Genomic DNA, 19,232 nt, shown 5'->3' with positions numbered 1-19,232 from the left:
GGTTTGCTTTAATGATTTTCTTGAAAGAAAGAGACAGTTGTGAGCAAACAGGTTTGACAGGGACTGCGTCCCCCCACGCCCCCCAGGGGATTTCTTTTTGTCTGCGCTTGACTTCAAAGTCAGTAATCGGCCCCTGTCAGCGGCCTGACGAGGAGGATTTCGGCTGTTTGTTAGGGCTAGTCGCGGCCGCTCACCTCGGCGGACGCTCGGGGGCCCGCGGGGCAAGGGAGGCGAAGCCGAGGCAGGCCCCTCCGGGGGCCAAGCTGGGACCAGGTGTAAGGAGGGCGGCTGGCCCGAGAAAATCTGTTTGCTAAGAAAACCAAGTGTGATGAGCAGAAGCGGCTTGTGCCAGTCCGGGGGCTCGAACTGGGACTCAGCTTTCTGCAGGCTGGAAAGAGGTCTCAGCCACCTGGCCGCAGCCTCCCGGTGCTTTCCCGTTACCACGCACCCTACTTTCCTGGACCTCCACTTGGGGTCCCCGAGACGTGGCGCAATCTGGAACCCCGGTTGCAGTTTTCCTGTTTCTGCTGCCGTCTGAGGCCTTAGCCACTCGGACCCGCCTCGTCCCCATTTCCGGCCAAACTCCGCTACGGAGCTGCTGGGCGCCCTAGTGGGGCCTCGGGTGCAGGGGGGCTTCCTTCTCCGGGTGGGGTGCTCTGTGCGCCTGGAGCGCTCCTGCACCGGACTCTGCAGGGAGACACCCAGACCCCTGTAAGCTTCATCTTAGGAGATGTTAAGGGACACTGAGCTATGAGGGAGATCAGAGCGGCTGACAGGACTGTCAGTTGGGGTTATATCAGACAGGGAAACCGCAGCCTCTGTCCCAGTCCTCCTTGGCTTCTAGTGGGAGTGAGGAAAGACTTTCCCTATACGCCCAGGCCCCCCAGACCGGACAGCCACCAGAGGCAAGTCACTTCCTAATTGTCTCGATTTGTAAGAGGGTTTTGTAATGCTAAGTAAGCGTGGCGCTGCCCGCCCGGCCTCCCCCCGCGCCTCCCCCGTCCGCCTTTGTTTACCTTCGCCGGATCGCTCATTTATTTATCTATCTATTATTTATAGGCGTCCCCTTCTATTCAGTGCCCGTGTATGTTAATTGTGTTATACCATTTAATTCTAACATCGGTCTCAAAAGAGCTCTTAATGAGAAAAGCATATACAACACGGATCACTTTGCTATTCAGCTCAGCCAGATGGACAACTGCTAACTTTTTTTTTTTAATAATGAAAATCCCCCTTTGACAAAGGGGATGAGATGAATAGGCTCCGAATAGCACCTCAAACACTTCTAATTGTTTTGAGGACAATATGCTAATCCCAGGGTTTTGGCTTTGGTGTCTGTTGACAACGTTTTTCCTGCACCTTGAGCCACAGACCCCTTTGGAAAGGCAGAGGCAAGAGCACAAATCCCTCAACAGCAGCAGAAAGCCGACAACCCCCTAGGCTGCCCCACCCCCACCCAGCACATTATGGAGCCAGGGGGAAAAGCGCGCGACTTGCCGACAAACACGCGTGTGCGCGGCTTTGGGGGTGAGGCTTGGAGACACGGCGGGGGGAGGAGAACACCCTTCGATTTTGAGAACAATTCCGAAGAGTTGCAGGCTGGCATCAGGGGGTCATTTCTTCTTACAAAAAACTGAGTAATCTTTAAGCAAACATTCACCCAAAGGGGAAAGAAAAGGACTCTTTTCCTTGTTTGTTATTTAATTTTTATGATTTTTTTTAACTCCTTGTTTGAGCCATGCCAAAGTCGCCTTCCTTTTCCCTTTGCTCCCTGCAGTATCTTAGTGAAAAGTCTTCCATAGTCTGGGGCGGGGACCTAGGACACGTTTTTCTACATTTTTTCAGTTTTATTTTTAAACTTAGGAACCAGTGTTGCGCCTCAAATCCCCAGAGGAGCCAGGGGCAGCGTTTCCAAACACCTAAAAAAAAAACAAAAAAAAAACCCAAACCCAAACCTGATTCCACCCATCTTCCCAAAAGCTTTGAACTTAAACACCCACCCCTCAGGACACAGTGCTGTGCACGCAACTGGTTCTCAAGAGCTTCTAGCCTCCTCCCCATTCCTTTGGAGTTTGGTTTTTTAAAAAGCAAACCCTTCTAGATCTCAGAGGTCTGAGTTTGGCCTTTGTCTCAGTTCATTTGTCCCTGGAAGTGGTTTGACCCCTTTGTGAAGAATGATCAAAAACAGTGATGTCCCAGGGACAGATACCTTTGTCTAACCTCCAAAGGCAAAAAGACAGTCTCCTGGTCGGGATCCCAACAGATCCCAGACTCCAGTCCTTCTATCCCCTCCGGGAGACCATGAAACTGGGCCAAAGCAGGGCAGCGGCCAGCGGTCACTACTAGAAGAGCTGCTCTGTGCACTCTAGCCCTCCCAGAGACCCAACTTCCCAACTCCGCGGACCTGGCCTCCTGACTGTAGATTTTATGCACATCAAAGGTTACTTTTTTTTTCTTGCAATGACAGATTGTCTTTATTCAAAATGTCTTTGTTCAACAAATGAATAGAGTAAGGAGGTAAAATCCTTCTAGGTACATTTTCAAGACATCGTCAAAACATTTATGACCATTTAGGATGTTTTTATTCTTTTAATTCTTTGTTTACTTTCTACTTCCTGACTTAATAACCTGACAGTCTGTCTAAAAGTAAACTTAGGTCTCTAGGAGCACTGCTTTACACAAAGTAAATAACCATGTGGGTCCTTTTTGTTTTCCCTTTAAAGAAGCAAATACTATCATAGCATGGTTTTAAATAGAAATGTTTCCCTTTCTGTAGTTTAAAACTTTGAAGCCTCCCCCACCCCCAACACATGAAGAGCAAATAGCGCCTAGTTGTGTCTGATGGCCAAACATAGAGACACAGCTCTTTTTTTCAGGGGCCAAAAGAAAAATATATATGCATATATGTAGTATCAGGATATGGGAGTTTGGAGTCCAAAACCTATCCGAGGAGAGTGAAGGGGACATAAGTAAAGCAAAACTGCCTACTTTTTTGTCCAAAAGGGGTACAGTTGCAGATTGGTTTTGGGAGAATCGGATAGGGGCAGCTATGTAGCTGTCATAACGTTTACAAGTTTCTGGCACCTGTCTGCGCCTCGGGTTGGGGAGAACGGCTCCTCCCATTCCCCCCCGGAAAGGGAGAGGAGAAGTCTGGGGTGGTGTAAGGGACAGCAGCAGGGCTGGCCCAGAGGCTTCTGCAGGACAGGGCTAGGCGCAGAGGACAGGGTGCATACCCCAATTCCAGGCCACCCCTCAGGTCCAGGCCAGGCTGGGGGTTACATGGCAGTGGCGTGGGCTGACGAGTAAGGGTCTATGCCAGTCTTGGTCATGCCTGGGAAGAGGATGTAGGCGACGGGGGGCTGCAGGGTGGAGGCAGACCAGGCGGTACAGTTACAGGGCACCACGTAGCCCGGGTTGGTGGGGGACGGGTGCGTGTGCGTATGCTGGCTGGGGCAGCTGAGGCTGCCGAAGGCGCCGTTCTGGTAGCCCAGGGTGGACGCGTAGGGCAGCGCGCTGGTGGCCAACGTGTGGGGCACTTCACCCATCTTCTGGATGGCACTCGAGCTAAACTGCGCGGGGTCCAGCAGGGAGTAGGGCGCTGAGGCCGGCGGCAAGAAGGCCCGAGCTTTCTCAGGCGCGCTCAGGAGGCCGTCGGAGGCCCCCACAGGCAGGCCGGCCGCCTTGAGCGGGTCCGTGTCGCCCAGGTAGGGCAGGGGAAAGACATACCTGTCCTTCTTGAGCAGGTTCTTGGGCTTGCGCCGGGGCCGGTACTTGTAGTCAGGGTGCTCCTTCATGTGCTGGGCGCGTAGCCTCTTGGCTTCGTCGATGTATGGCCGCTTCTCTGCCTCGGACAGAAGCTTCCATTCCGCACCTAAGCGCTTGCTGATCTCCGAGTTGTGCATCTTGGGATTTTCCTGGGCCATCTTGCGCCGCTGGCCCCGGGACCATACCATGAAGGCGTTCATGGGCCGCTTGATGTGGTCTGAAGGTTTGGACATGGTCCGGGTGGCGAGGCGGGTGGGGGGGGTGGGGCGTGCAGGGGTTCTGCAGGCAAGCCTGGGCGCGGTTGGCCGTCTCTGTCTGTCCGTCCCGAGCTGGAGCTGTGAGTTCCCCTCGCCTCGGACCCGCTGAGGGGAAGCCAGAGAGAAGAGCTGACACCGCAAAGTTCAGCTGATCATGCCAGTCCCAGCACCCAGGCAAACCCTGGGCGGCGAGGGGGGACAGGAAGGGCGGGGGGAGGAGATATGAGGGGAGGGGAGGGGACTGCGAGCAACACAGGCTAGGGCCCAAGTCTCAGAGTCTCCGGAAATAAGTGGCCAGGTAATTTTCTGGCCAGGGCAAGAAGCTCCTCCTTATCCCCCTCTCCACCTTCGCCTTCTCCGGTTCCCCTCTGTCCTCCTGCGTCTCCGGCGGTGGCTCCCCCCACTCCAGTGGTTTCCCCGGAGCTGCCCAGCCTAGCGCTGCACCTGGCTGAGAATGCAGGGAAGCTGGTGAACAAGAGCCAAAAGCGGCGAAGTTCAAAGGCGAGGTGGGCCGGGACAGCGGCACTCTGACATAAGCGCGGGGCGGCGACTCCCCAACCTGGGCGCCAATCAGCGGCAGAGAAGGAGAGGGGGCGCACCTGCCGCGCGCCTGTGGAGGAAAGAGGGAGCGCGACTGGTGGGGGCGGGGAGAGGTGTGAGGGACCCAGAAGGCAGGAGAGGCAGAGAGCAGAGCTGCTGCTGGCTCTGGAGTGGGGACTCGATTCCAGTTGTCTCCCTCGCTGTCAACAAATAAAACTCTTCGCACCTCCTGTTTCCTTACCCAGCGGTGAAAGAGAGAATTAGGGCTTCGCATACAAAGGCCCAGGGACGGGACGCAAAACGAAAGAGAGAAGAGCTCCTGTTGATAAATAGGACAACCTTACCACGAAATGCAAGGACAGCGCTTTCCCCTCTTGTCAAAGATCCTTGGAAGAGAAAAAGAATGTATCAAACGCAGGGTAAAAAGCCAAATAAACTTTTTGCACCAGACCAGACCCTTGGTGGTCTTTTGGAGCGGCGTTTTCCTGGGGTGTCCCTGCTTCTTGGCCTTCACCCCTGCCCCAGTTTGCAGCGCCTGGGGGTGTCTCTCGGCCCCGGGGGTGCTGAGCAGTGCCCTCTGATCTGATACAGCAAGGCCCTGAGTCTAGCATCCCAAAGATTTTGAACCCTGGTTGCTGAGCCTTTAAGAGCCCCATGACCTGCTTTTCACTTTCCGGGCTGGGGGTGAGGGTGGGATTTCTATTTATGGTTCCTATTTACGTTGTTATTTAACGTTTTCAAACCTCCAATTTTTCCTCCACAACTGCCAAAATTGTAAGGACATCCTGGAGGCCAAGCATCGGGCTTTCCTAGTGGCACTTCTGATGTATCGGCAACCAGGTTCGGTTTGTCCCTGGGCGCCTCTTCCCACCCAGCGAGGCTGTGAGACTCGTTTCTTGCGTCAGATGAGCATTCTTCGGGTAAAGAGGACGAAATAACCCGCAGAGCCAACCTGCGCGCCTGTTTCCTTTGAATAATTGCCTGCCCGGTGTGAAATGCCCTTGAGGGAAATATTTATTAAATGGAAACCATTGTCCCAGGCCCCCGGGACCTGCTTGTGTTCCAGGCTTATTGGCTTTTGCACCAGCCTCTCTCGGGAGGTTGGACCAGAAACGGCACTGGCTCTATAGGCTTGGAGGGGACTGCAATGGAGGAAAATAGCAGAGAGCCAGGAAGCGGAAAGGAAGGGTCTTTCTCCAGCGTGTATTGTATCAGGTTTGAGAAGACTTTGCTTCTCCTTCCTACAATGAGAAAGATACGTGCAAGTTCTTACCCTTAGCACGCTCTTCAAAGAGATGGGCGCTATTCCCATTTTACAGATTAGGAAACTGAGGTTGAGAAAGGCAATGTGATTTGTCAGAAGTGACTCTGGGAGGAAAGTAGTGATGTCTGGTGCACAGGATGTGAAAAACCCTAGTTCCCCCCGACCCTATGCACTCTCATGTCTGAGGATTTGATGATGCTGCAGTCAAACTTAGAACACTTCCCAAAACTTTTGGAGCGGTATAATCCTGCCACGCAGATAAACCGCACTGTAAGACTGACCATGCTATTCATTTGTTTAGCCCAGGGCGCCACCTCCTCACAGGTTGGCAGCAGGTGCACAACCTTTACATTCCTGCTCAGCCTCAGTTCAGTCTACCCCCAAGAGCCTTGGTCTGGGCCTCTAACTTTGTAATTTCCGCAGGAAGTTTCCCTTAACTTGGGGTCTTAGGAAGTAGCAGCACCTTTCAGCCCAGCAGGGGCAGGGTTTCCAAGTGCTCCAGGCAATCTCTACTGAGGTGTGATAAGGAGGGCGCTATGGTCAGAGCCTGCCAAGGATCATAGATCCAGGGACCACGTGATTTCAATTCTATCGGGTCATCATGTCAGCTTTTGGGAAGGAATAAGAGAAATACTGATTAACTTCAGAGAGGTCCGACGTCCCCCACCTGGAATCTTCAGGGGACACCAAATCCATAACCCAGAGTTTTGGGTTAACACTAACAAACTTCTTGGAAACTGCTGGAAGAGGGGATCCAGCACAGGATCCTCTGCCTTTTCTGTTCTCTCAGCGTTCAGGCCAATCCATTATAACTGCCCCAAGGCAGTTCCCAGCAAGTAAGCGCCTTTCTTCAATTCCCCATATTTCCTCCTTCCATAGCCAGTACTCCTCTCCAAACCTCTGGTGTTCATTCCTAAGGCGCAATTTAAAAACTATTCGCAATCTAGAGGAGATTAATACGGAGGGAGGGGGGTGGTAATTTCTGGTCAAGGCGACTTCTGACTTCTAGGGGTTCCGGAGCCCTAGGCTCCCTGGGCAGGCTGCGCTGACCCAGTAAGGTGCCGGCATCTACCAGAATCTTGCTCTTGAAATACTAACTCAGCGCTGGGCGGGACACAGGGATGGGGACAATGCACCTTCCAGCCTTGCATTCACTTGCCTTTTAGGTGAACCGCGCAGGAGCGCATGGCTCTTACGTACGTACGCAGTGCCGGGTGGCCACCAGTTTATTCAGAACTGCCCAGAGCTGGGAGGAGCTTAGGGGTTCCCCAGGTCTTGGGGTCGGACTTGGTGCTGTCTCCACCCGGATGCGTTGCATGTCCCTTTGCGCTGTGTCTCCCAAACAGGCCTTAACCACAGGGCAGCATGTCAGAAGAGATAGCCCTTGGGGATAATTAGCAACTTCAATAACCCCTGGAACAGACTATAGGATAGAGGTTGCCTAAACGCTCCTCCTGCTTTGTTAGCAGCCTAAAGTTTGGGCCTCAGGCTACCAGTCCATTCTCCAGGGATAAAAAGAAGTCCCTTGGATGAGTTATTTCCACTTCAACATTTGCTTAGAGAATCTATGCACACACTCAGTACGCAGCGCAGTTACTCAGAGGCTTGCCAAGTGCTGGCCTTAGCCAGGTGTCCAAACCTCTTATCTAACCCCAGGCATTCTGCCAGTGATATGTCTCCTGGCTGTTCCCACCAGTGTGAAGGAGAAGCCTCAATAAAGACCATATCCACTTCTCTCCAGCCTTTTGCCTCTCTCCACCTGGCAGAGTCCAGGCTGCACCGTAGGAAGTACTTCCTTGTTCTTTTATTCAACTCTTTTATGTTCCTCAGGTGTTGGTTCAAGGCTACCACCACCCTGAAAAGCCTTTTTTTCTGGGCTGGGACAGGATCCTTTAAAGTTGTCACTCTCAGACCTCTATTTCAAGCTGCTTTCCCAGCCTCATGTGGAGCCCTGTTGCAGTTCACCAGAAATTGAGCTCATCTGGGGATGGCTGCATATTCTTCTTCTTTGGGTGCCACATGTCCTTATAACTCCAAGAGCAGAGAAGATGCTCAATTGTTTCCTTCTGCCCAAGCCCAGGTTAGCTTTCCTGACAGGCCTTTCCTGTCTTGGATCTGCTGGGAGAGGTCCTCAGACACAGGTTGGTAGAGCCAGACACAGAATCTGGAACCAGGAGGCCTGTACCCACCTGCCTAGCAATAGTGCTCCATCCTGCCATTCTTGCTGGTGGGTAAAGGTCACAGCTTCCAGGCCTGTCGGACTGGGAAATGGCTGACTGCTGAGAGGGGGATACAAAGAACACGACTTGGAGAAAGTGGTTGGGGTGGAAAGAGGGGACCTGGTGATGCAGGGGATTTCAGAAATGAGCAGGGGAGTCATCTGCTATGCAGAGGGGCTGTGATGCTGGGAACTTGCTGGGCATGGAGTCCTGCCCACTCACTGGGGACCCTTGGGATTGTGGTGAGGTGAGCAAAGTAGAGGTACTTGTTACTGGGAGCTTGCATGCAGCTCCGACTCCGGCTCCAGCCTGCTGCTGGGAGTGTGAGTGTCAGCTCACTCAGGTGTTTAGCGAGAGGAGTGGAGTGTTACTCAGGACCCAAGCCCTAAGTGGTGATGACTCAGGAACCAAACTTAGGGTGATAAATTGATCTTAGGAAATAATGCACTTTGGCTAAATCAGAAACTTCTAATTTTTCTTATTACTAAAAATTTGTAATATGTGGTACACCTGATCCTCCTCCCCAGTTTTCTATTTTAAATTTCAAAGACGTCATATATCCTGCTTCTAGAGTGCTCAGAAGAATCCAGGGCTTCTGCCTTATTAATACATTTCCTGGTAAATGCTCAGGAGTCTTTTCTCCAGAATCCAGCATGAATAAAATTCACATGTCCCTTGCAGGCAAGAAGGTAGAGGAGGGCTCCTGCTCATGCCAAGAAACAAAGAGAAACCAAACAAAACCCGGTCCCAGGACAGATGCCTGAAGTGTCTGCGACAGAATGTGTTTGCAGTTGTGAATCTGCTAGAGCCAGCGAGCTGTGCTGAAGGACCCTTCTTTCTCAACACCTCAAGCATGCCCAGGTAAGGAGACTTTTTGATGCTTCAAGCTACCTTAACTTGAGCAGTTTAACTGAATCTATTTGGAGCAGAGATCATGTGACTCACCCCCTCAGGTGCAAGTTTAATGAGAACTGCACAACATCAACATTGCACTCATCTCCCAGAAAATAGAGGAGATGGGAGCAGGAGTAGAGCTTTGAAATTCTCTTATTCTTTCATTAATTTGATGGCTCTTTATTGAGCACCCACTATGTGCCAGGCACTGTGCCCCTGTGCTAGATACCGGGATACAGGAGTAAACAAGACCTACGATGGTCCTTCTCCTGTTTATTGTCTATCCTCTCATTGGGTTATAATAATGATGATTGATATTAGGGATGGACAAGAAACAATTTCCTCAGGGCAATTCCTGGCTCTGCCCTCAAGTGGTTGTGTCACTTCAAGCAAAGTATTTAACTTGCCTGTGTCCTGGTTTCCTAACCTATAATACAGGTATGATGAATTGTTATCAGGACTAAATGATTTACTATAAGAAACATACTTAGAACAGTGCTGGAAATATAGAAACTGCTCAACAATTGGTCAAATTTTATCATTAAACATAAAGAGTTGTATATTCCAATAGGGATGCGTACTCAGATGTGAATCAGGGTGAGGAGACTGGGGATGAGGAAAGGAGGGTGTTGAAACTCACACTGGCGGTCAAAGACTTGAACACAGGAAAGAGCCAGGCTTATGAAGGAAGAAAGAACAGGGTAGAGGATTATTCCAGCTGATGGCACCTGATGGCTTTAAAAAGCCTCTGTGGCTGAGGCCTGGCCATGATCTTGGGGGAAAGTATAAGGAAAAATCTGGATGATGGTGGCAGTGTCCAGATTATCCAGGGCCTTGCTGACCCCATAAAGATTAAGGTTTTATTCTAAATGTACTGGGAAGTCACTGGACTGAGATATACCAGAATTATCTAACAATATCCGAACAATCACAAGGAAATATTGGTGATCACTCACTCTACTTGTGGAAGACTTTCAGGTCTAAATAGGGACCAGAAAATTTTAAGATGGACAGATTTTTTTTTTTTTAATTGGCCCTGGGGTCAGCTTCTTGACCATCCCTTAAAGATCAAGGGCATCTCTGCTAAATGCTTTGAACTCCTCTTACAGTCTCCTTTCTGTCAGGAAGCCAAGAAATAAAAGAAAGGATGATAGGTCCTGGGCTTCTAGGAAAGGCTCATACACTCTGTGGGTATTAGCAGCTACTGCATTTCTGACTGACTTTTTAACTTCTTACCAAATGGAGATCTTCTACTTCCCTGCTCAGAGTCCCAACTTCCTTCCAACTTGACTCTTTATGGAGAAACTGAGTCCACATTTAGACAACTTGACTATCTCAGCCTGAGAAATAGAGGATTTGTACATGAGCAAATGAGGTTTCTCAGGATTAAAAGAAAAAGATCCTAGTGGTTATAAGAATAAGAAAGACACATTTTGTTTCTAAGAATAAAAGCCAGAGGAATGCCCGATTCTATGCCTCTGTCTTGAGTTTTATTGTATTCAGGTATTAGGGCTCCTCCACCTCTGTTCTTCTAATGTAAGAATCCTTGGTCAGCTTTTATCATAAACAATACTCTACAAGGCTCTGTGTTTGCTTAATGCAATCGGCCAAGTTACTGGAGCATACATTCTCTTGCCAGTTTTATCACAAATTATTGACTGCAGAGGATAAGACCAAACTCTGGCAATGAGCCCCAGTCAAGGATCAGAACAGTTCCTTTTTCTTTCTTTTTTTTTTTTTTTGTGGTACCTGCCTCTCCCCGCCTAGCCTAAATAGCGGGAAATATTCAGGCAGTTAGCAGTTCCAAAAAGTGCTACATTATCCATGCTTATTTTCATGTATCTGTTGTCTTTTTAAAGCATCATTCTTATATTTTCTGAATATCAATAATATTCATCATTTTTGAAAATAAGAAAGTCAGGAAATATTTGCTGAGTGAAAAAAAAAAAAAAAGGATAAAACTGGAGTTCAAGACCTAAGGCTAATTCTGCGAAACTCTGGGCAATTTACTGACTTCTCTTAGTCTCCATTTTCTTACCCACAAAATGGGAATAATAATAGCACACTGGCTGCCTGCCCAGCCCTGTACTGGTTATCTAGTACTGGGTAACAAATTACCCTAATACTCAGTGGCTTAAAACAACAAATAATTATCACCTCATTTGGTTTCTGAGGGTTAAGAATCTGGTGTAGCTAGGAGATTCTGACAACAGGTCACAATGTGTCTAGAGCTGCAGTCACCTGGAAGGCTCAACTGAGCTGGAGGATCTGCTTCCAAGCTCACTTCTGTGGGTGTTGGCAAGAGGCCTCAGTTTTACCACACGGGCCTTTGGGCCTTATCCCTAAAGACTGATCTCAACATGGCAGCTTGATTCCGGTTGTGGAAGTGCTCTGAAAGTGACCGATCCTGTACCAAACAGAAGCCTGGCATCACGTGGGAGGGGACTACACGTGGGTGTGGATACCACAAAGAGGGAACACTGGGGGCCATCCTGGGGAGCTGCTGCTACCACAAGCTCCAACTGGTAGCAGACTGGGAGGAGCATTGTAGGCAGCAAAACACTAGGACATTATCACAACTGGGCCTTGGCAGAAATGTGCAGAAAACATCATTTGGTTCTCTGACCCCTCCCTCCTCTCTGCTTCTCCTCATCTACCCTCCCAACTTAGCCCTACTATAGTTTTTTTTTAAATTTGGTTAAATTAATAATGCTTACATTTTTATACCCCATTGATATACTATGTAAATATTCATAGTTGAGCACTGTAGTATATTATGACTCTTTTCCTTTCCTATTTCCTAATAAGTACCCCGTTCTTCACTTACTGGATTTGCTTTGTAACTGTTACGGTTCTCCTCATACCTTCCCATAGCCTCTCCACAAGGCAGGTCATATCAGGTAATATGCTATTCCAGGCTCTTTCTTGGAGACCTTTTCCTTCTGGATTGACTTTCTACTTTCTGTTTTTCACATTTTTCCCTTTCTCATTTTACTCCCCTGTTTTTAGAGTATATCTACCAGTGTTTCATCAGGTTGGGGAGGTGACAGGACTACAGCAGTCCTCAACCTGTGTCTTTTGTCTCCCGCTGCTCCAATCTGCAATTGCTTTGTTGCCTACAGCCTGGGGCCTCGGTCTCCCTCCAGTTCAGGTTTTTGTGTACTGTTTTCCCCTCTCAGCCCTCCCTCATGTTTTGGGTGTGCAGGAATCCCTTCTGTCTTCACTTTTGCTCTTCCTCTTGGCTCTGATCCTCTGCCTCTAGCTTTCTGTCTTACCTCTTAGTATCTTTCTCCCCCTTTGCAGGGAACCAGTGCCCCCAGGCAGTCCTGTAGCAGCACCTCTCAGAAGTTGTGCTGCTTCTCAGCCCTTACTAGAACTCTCTTAGAACTAGTGAGCATCCAAGGGAACAGTTGCATCTGAAAGAGCCTTGGCCTAAAGATCTGGCAGAATCGACATCTGTGATTCTAGTCTGTGTTACTGGTGAGAACATGAGCTTGTGTGTGAGTAAAAGTTCAGTTATGATCCAAACATGGCGAAGCCTCCTCTGCCAACGTGGGGAGGGCCCAGCAGGACTTGATGAAAGCACTGGGCAGGGAAAGGGATCTCCTTCTTGGTCATTGTCCGTAGGGATTCCAGTTGGACCAGTGAGGTGAGACTACACTTTGAGAAGAGGCAATGGTAGCAGCTGGCAGCCGACAGTTACTAAATTCTTTACTCATACCACATGGCAGGAACTATGTGTGAACTTTCTACATGCATTATTTTGTTTAATAAGCAATGAGGCTAGGAGGAGGACATCTATTATTATCCCCATATTGAAGATGAGGGAACCAGGGTATAAAAAGTTCACAGAGCTAGGAAGCAGTGGATCCAGGATTTGAACTTAGGTGTTGATCACTCAAGAGCCCTCACTGTTGCTATCCCACCTGCCCTCAGAATAACCCATGTGAACTTGGATGAAGTGTTAAGTGTAGAAGGATGCAGAGGAGAATTGTGTGGGTCCTGAGGGCTGGATCTTCATAGAAATCTGCCCTGAGCAGAGGCCTTGTCACTCTTTCTTTATGAAAATATGGAAGGATTGTATAGGCTGAGAGGAGGAGGGAGGATGTTGAGTTGTGGAGGTGTGTGCATTGGGCAGGTAGAATGATGGGATAAAGGACTCATGTGAACTGGAAAAAAGTGAAAGGCAAGGTAGACCAGATCCCAATAGCACTGGCCATATCAGACAGGCAACCAAAACAGTTTTAGAGATGAGAAGTGACATTAAAAGTGGAACTTTAGACTAGGCGTAGTGGCTCATGCCTGTAATTCCTGCACTCTGGGAGGCTAAGGTAGGTGGATAGCTTGAGCTCGTGAGTTTGAGACCAGCCTGAGCAAGAGCGAGACCCTATCTCTACTAAAAATAGAAAAAACAAAACAAAAACTGAGACAAGAGTGCTTGAGGCCAAGAGTTGGAAGTTGCTGTGAGCTATGAAGATGCCACAGCTTTCTATCCAGGGCAACAGCTTGAGACTCTGTCTCAAAAATAAAATAAAATAAAATAAAATAGGAAGTTTATAAAAAGTTCATATGAGAGTGTTATATAGCTGGATAGAGATAGGAAGAAGTTACTCTGTACTTATTTACTGTTCTCATGTACTCTGGGTAAGCATTTTGCAATGCCTCTGCTAATGTGACATTTATTTCAATAAATTCCCCTAAACTCTCACTTTTACCAGAAAGCAAAATGTCTGGTCTGCTGACGAGGACTTATTTGATCTGTTATTATGGTTTTAACTGGATATATCTTTTGGCAGTTCTTTGCTAAAAATACTTTTAGTTTGTACTTAGAATGCTAGAGTGGATTGATTCTCTTATCAACCTATATTCAAGAGCTAAATTCAGTAGAATAATTTTAGCAATGATTAGCTTAGACTATAAATCAGGGCAGCCCGTTTATAATTCTTGGATTATAATTTAGAAGATAATCACAATCCTTGTATTTCATAGTACTTATTACACACTGGGATTCTTTGTTTATTAATCTCCATGGTAGACATAAGATTATGAGAGAAGGAAGCTACCTTAGAAAGGCTTGGTCAAGGTCACTGATGTATGTGTATGTCATGGGACTGGGATAGGTAGCTAGGTGTGTCTGATCCTTCTCTTCCAGGCTACACTGCTGAAATACTCACTTAAAGACATCTAAATGGACAGCATGTTTTTTTTCATATGTGAGAATGGATTTGAGCTGAGTAACTAGGTCAGATACCTTGAAATTCTTGTGTGGTTCTAGTTAAGGGGGTGGAACCCTTTGCTCATTTGTGAACCATGATTCTTTGACTTAACACAAAATCTATGACAGACAATGCTGACCACCTAGCCAATAGTCATTTCCTCTATTCTTCCTTGTTAATAGGACTTTGGTTTTTTTTTTTTTATTATCCAGTTCCTAGTGTTGCTTGATTAAGCTGATAATAGACTCTCTATCTGCTTGCCAGCCATTGAGTTAAAGGTGGGTTTGTGACCTTAGCTGACCAATGGACAGAAGTCTGCTCTGGAGTGGGGCTCTGGGAAAAGTTTTCCTTACTTGTCAAAAGAGTTGCACAGCAGGAAATAATCCTGTTTTCCTATTTTTTAAGGTTGCCCACATGCCACCACTTTGCCACGGTAAGTAGGGTGGCCCCCTGGAGACAATGAGGGGAACTCTGTGTAAGAGAACACATTAATAAAATGAGGTTGGAGAGTAGTAAAAGGAGGAGGATCTAGTTTCTTGATGACTTTGTAGAATTGCTTAATTAACCACCTTTGGAACCCAACTTTAAAACTTCTTAATGTGTGGGAAAATTCATTTTTCTTCTTGTTAAGTCCTTCCTGGTTAGGTTTTTTTGTTGGTGCAGCCCAAAGCTCCCTATATGATAGTAAATCCTCCTATCTCCCCCACCTCTGGTTTTGTCTGACATTGAACTTAGCTAAATTTATACAACCACAGCTAAGCTTTTACGTGTAGAAGCTAAAGCTCTTTTGGTATGCACATCTGAATCTCCTTTTTATGGATTTTCTGTTCAGCTATACTCTATTTTCACATACTTTAATATAGTAAAATTGTGATTATTTTTACTGACCAGTTTATTTGGGTTGGCATCTGCTTACTGTATAAATAATCCCTCAGTTTTGCAATCCAGGAGGAATAGGAATGAGCTGTGCTGAGCTTCTTCCTGTAATGATCTTGGGGTAGTAGACACTGCTGTCCTTTACAGCTGCAGGGCAAAAACAGTGCTGGCTCCAATGGGATTGGGGGTCATTTCCTCAGCTCATCTCCTGCAGCCACAAGCTGCACCCTACAATTGGGCTGGCTTTGCCAGTCCTCTGCCAGCCGTCCCTGGCTGCTTAGCAGATTTCCCTCCTCTATCGTTCTGACTGTGCTCCTGTCAGTGGGGCTGCACTGGAATCCATTCGATTTTAGCCATTTCATCAGCTCTTTCCTAGCCCCTCTTCTCCCCAAACTTGGCTGTTTCTTCTCCATCTTTTCTGTCTCTTCCAGTCTCAAAGGAAAAGGTGCCCTCTTTTTCTTTAAAATTCCCTCTACCACTACCACATCATCCATCTCTCTTCTCCCCGCCCTAGGGCATGGCCCTTTATAGTAATGTGTCTTCTGCAAAGAGTTTATCCTTTCAGCCTAGAGATGAGCACTGATTCCTTGTGGGGGCAAAAGATAAGCCAACTGTGCTGTCTTCTCAATGTATCTTCTTATAGTGCCTCTCTCCTTTATGAAATATTCCTTAGTTTTACATCCCAGGAGGAATAGGAGAAAGCTGTGCTGAGTTTCTGCCTGTAACAATCTTGGAATAGTAAGTACATCTCCAGATGTCTAGAGTGGAAAGGCTAGGCCCTTGGCTCCCTGTCTTGCCTGTACCTCCAGCCCTACTGTCCTGTATTCCATTCCTTGTTCCTGCTAATTACCAAAGTGAACTAGCAAAGTCAACCAGGCCCCCCCTAATTACTCAGCTCTGCTTTCTCCTGACTGGTTTGCAGGCCTCGGAGCTGCGCTCCATCCTCTTAAAGTTTTTCTTTGAAAAGGCCCTAACCTCAGCCCTCTGACTCCACCCTTTTCACGTTTTTCCCTTGGGAGAGCTCAGTATTCTACTGAAAACCTATCAGCTGAGTTCAAATGTGCTTTGCCAATAACAGTCTTGTTAACCTTATAGCTAGGGCACTTCACAGTCTTGCACCTAATTGCTCAACAGATGTCTACTGAGTGGATTCAGATCTGTCTCTGCTCTGACACCTTAATAGGCCAGGTCCCAGGCCTATTTCTATGGGCATTTCCAAATATGTATCCAGGCATTGCTTCTAATTCCTTCTGTCCAATGCAGAAGTTATCTTCCCTTCTGTGCTGACTTCCCATTCTTTTTCTTCTTTATTTTAGCCTGTAGTGGCATCATTCACTATTCTCCCTGGGGTCCATGGGAACCCCGATATTCCCTACTCTTCTTCTTCCTTCTTCTATCATATGCCAACCACCTTGTCTAGTTTTTCTTCTTAATTGCTACCCCATTCACTTCTCCTTTTTCTTTCTGATCTTTAGCTTTTGTACCTTCATGCCTGAGCTGATAAGAGCTTCCCTGTGCTTTCAACTACTCTATGCAATTGTCAAATATCTATTTTAAAATCAAACTTAGCATTCCACATAGCTCTCCCATGCTAAGATATCCATTGTAATGTGAATGTGAAATCCACTGTTCTCCTGGCTCCTGATAAATAGCCAGTTGGTTTTCCTCAGTCCCCTTTGGTTAGCGGAGAGCATTTCTGTTCTGGCCATCTGCTACCCCAGGGTGTTAGGACTGTTAGGTGGTGGGTTTTATGTACATGGAAGACCAGTTGGGATGCAGAGGACCTGGGAGTATCTTGAGGTTGGTGGCATGAGCACAATTCAGCTTGCTTCCAGCTCTCTCATCATGGAGGTGCAAGGACTCTATCAATTCTCCCCTCCAGTACAACTGAACTTTCACTTCTCTCTCAAGCATCTCAGTTTCCCCAATCTTCCTCATCCTTTTTTTAGTGAGTCTGATCTTTTGGGTAGTGGAAAAACCTCCCTGGTCAAACAAGCACTCCAGTCTTCTTTCTTTGGTATTGAGGTTTGGTCCCCAAGTGAATCTCTCTGATAACCATGGGAGTGGCTACAAGAAGGGAAAATACCCTCAGGACAACTATAAGAGAGGAGCAAAGAGGGACATTTGCTGAAGCACAGGGGCAGTCACTAAGCAAAATAACCTTGCTCCTCTACATGACTCCCTCTGTCTTCAATGTCAATTTCAAATGTGTATTTGAGCTTCAGTTTCCTCAGCTATAAAGTGGAAATAAAAATGCATTTCCTATATGTTGACATGAGAATAAAAAATGAAATCGCATCTAAGCAAGAGACCCAGCTTGGACGAAATAGGAATAGAATAAAGTGTTATTATTTCCTCATTATTCCTTTTCTTTACCATGGTTCCAAAGAACCTTTTGACTCTCACTCCTAAATTACACATATTACACCTGCTTAATTTCCTTATTCAGACCTGAGCCTGTGACCCACCTAGCTGTAAAGCAGGTTGGGAATTGCAGTCTTTGTTTTGGGCAGACATGAGCTGTCCCAAATATTTCATAATTATGGAAGAAGAGAAGAGAGGATGCTGGGGAAGGACCAGCAAGTGGTCTCTGCAAAATCATCCATATGACCTTCTCCTCTTCCCTTGGACACAGAACTTTAACATGGAGTTTATAAGAATCCCTTACACTGATCAGGACATGCACACCTACCTTCTTGTGTCTTGCTGGCAAAGCTCATTTACTCCAGAGACTACAAATGGCAAACACATACACACTCCTTTGCATTTAGGGGTGAGCATGACACTTAGTCATGGAAAATGAGATCCCTCATGAAAAAAAGAAACTGTTGGACCCTTTTGGTTCATCACTTCACTATCTTCTTGGCTCCTCTGTAAGGGAGATTAGCTCTGTGAAAGGCAGCGCCCACCAAGGCCCAGGCAATGTGTTTCTCACTTTCTGTCCTCTGGTGCTGCAGCTCTGGAAGTCCACTGGAACCCTGTTCTCTACCTTTATACAAGAAGAACCTGGCAGTGTGTGGGGAACTTAGTGCCTCTGAGACAAACCTTGACAGCAGAGACATCTGTGATGATAAGTTCTTTCCCTGTTTATCTTCTAAGTGGACAATTATGACATGTTTTTCCTAAGTCTCCTTGGAAAGTCCCCATAGATTTGAGCACCAGTATCTCTGCTTTGGGCTTTCCTTCTATCCTTCTATCCTTGTATCATTACTCACATTACTCGTTCCCTACACGCCTATCCTTTTGTGTGTGTGTGTGGGGGGGGGCAAGATCTCATGTGATCCCATAGGATAGAGTGCAGTGACATCATCACAGCTCACTGAAACCTCAAACTCCTGAGCTCAAGCAATCCTCCTGTCTCAGCCTTCTGAGTAGTTGGGACAAAAGGTACATGCCATCTCACCCAGCTAATTATTTTTTTCTATGTTTTATAGAGATAGAGTCTTGCTATGTTGCTCAGGCTGGTCTCAAACTCCTGACCTCAAGTGGTCAATCTTCTTGCCTTGGCCTCCCCAAATACTAGGATTATAGGCATGAGCCACCATGCCCAGCCATAAACTCCTATTCTTTATTTTTTTTATTTTTTATTTCTTATAGCATAGCTGTGTACATTAATGCAATCATGGGGTACAGAGTGCTGTTTTCATATACATTTTGAAATACTCTCATCAAACTGGTTAACATAACCTTCATGTCATTTTCTTAGTTATTGAGTTAAGACATTCATACTCTGCTTTTAGAAAGATTCACTTGTACCCTTGTAAGATAAACCATAAAGGTGACCCCACCAATAACCCTCCCTCCCCCCATCCATCCCCTTCACTCCCCTCTCCCACCCCTTTCCAATATTCTAAGGATATAATTAGGTTATGACATTCCTATAATAGCTATGAATTAGTTTCAAAGTAGGGCTGTGTACGTTGAATACTTTTTCTTCCATTCTTGAGGTACTTTGCTAAGAAGAACATTTTCTAATTCCATCCATATAAACACGAAGGAGGTAAAGTCTCCATCTTTCTTTAGGGCTGCATAATATTCCATGGTGTACATGTACCACAATTTATTGATCCATTCATGGGTCGATGGGCATTTAGGCTTCTTCCATGCCCTAGCAATTATGAATTGGGCTGCAATAAACATTCTGATACAAATATATTGTTGTAATTTGATTTTTGGTCTTCTGGATATATACCTAATAAAG

General features: G+C 47.0%; 1 protein-coding gene across 1 annotated transcript; it reads right to left on the bottom strand.

The window, feature by feature from the left end:
• Window positions 1-2,458: 2,458 nt before the first annotated feature.
• Window positions 2,459-4,495, bottom strand: SOX14 (SRY-box 14). The gene has a single exon (XM_003789420.2). The coding sequence runs from the start codon at window positions 3,996-3,998 to the stop codon at window positions 3,276-3,278; it is 723 nt and encodes a 240-aa protein (XP_003789468.1). The 5' UTR covers window positions 3,999-4,495; the 3' UTR covers window positions 2,459-3,275.
• Between the last annotated feature and the right edge of the window lie 14,737 nt (window positions 4,496-19,232).

Source organism: Otolemur garnettii, unplaced genomic scaffold (assembly GCF_000181295.1).
Source record: "Otolemur garnettii isolate 467f Iridium unplaced genomic scaffold, OtoGar3 scaffold00032, whole genome shotgun sequence".
NCBI lineage: Eukaryota > Metazoa > Chordata > Mammalia > Primates > Galagidae > Otolemur > Otolemur garnettii.
This window is presented reverse-complemented; position numbering and strand designations above follow the sequence as displayed.

What these genes read in the sequence shown, in the direction of transcription:
- SOX14 (XM_003789420.2), bottom strand. Translation starts at nt 3,998, where the DNA reads ATGTCCAAACCTTCAGACCACATCAAGCGGCCCATGAACGCCTTCATG.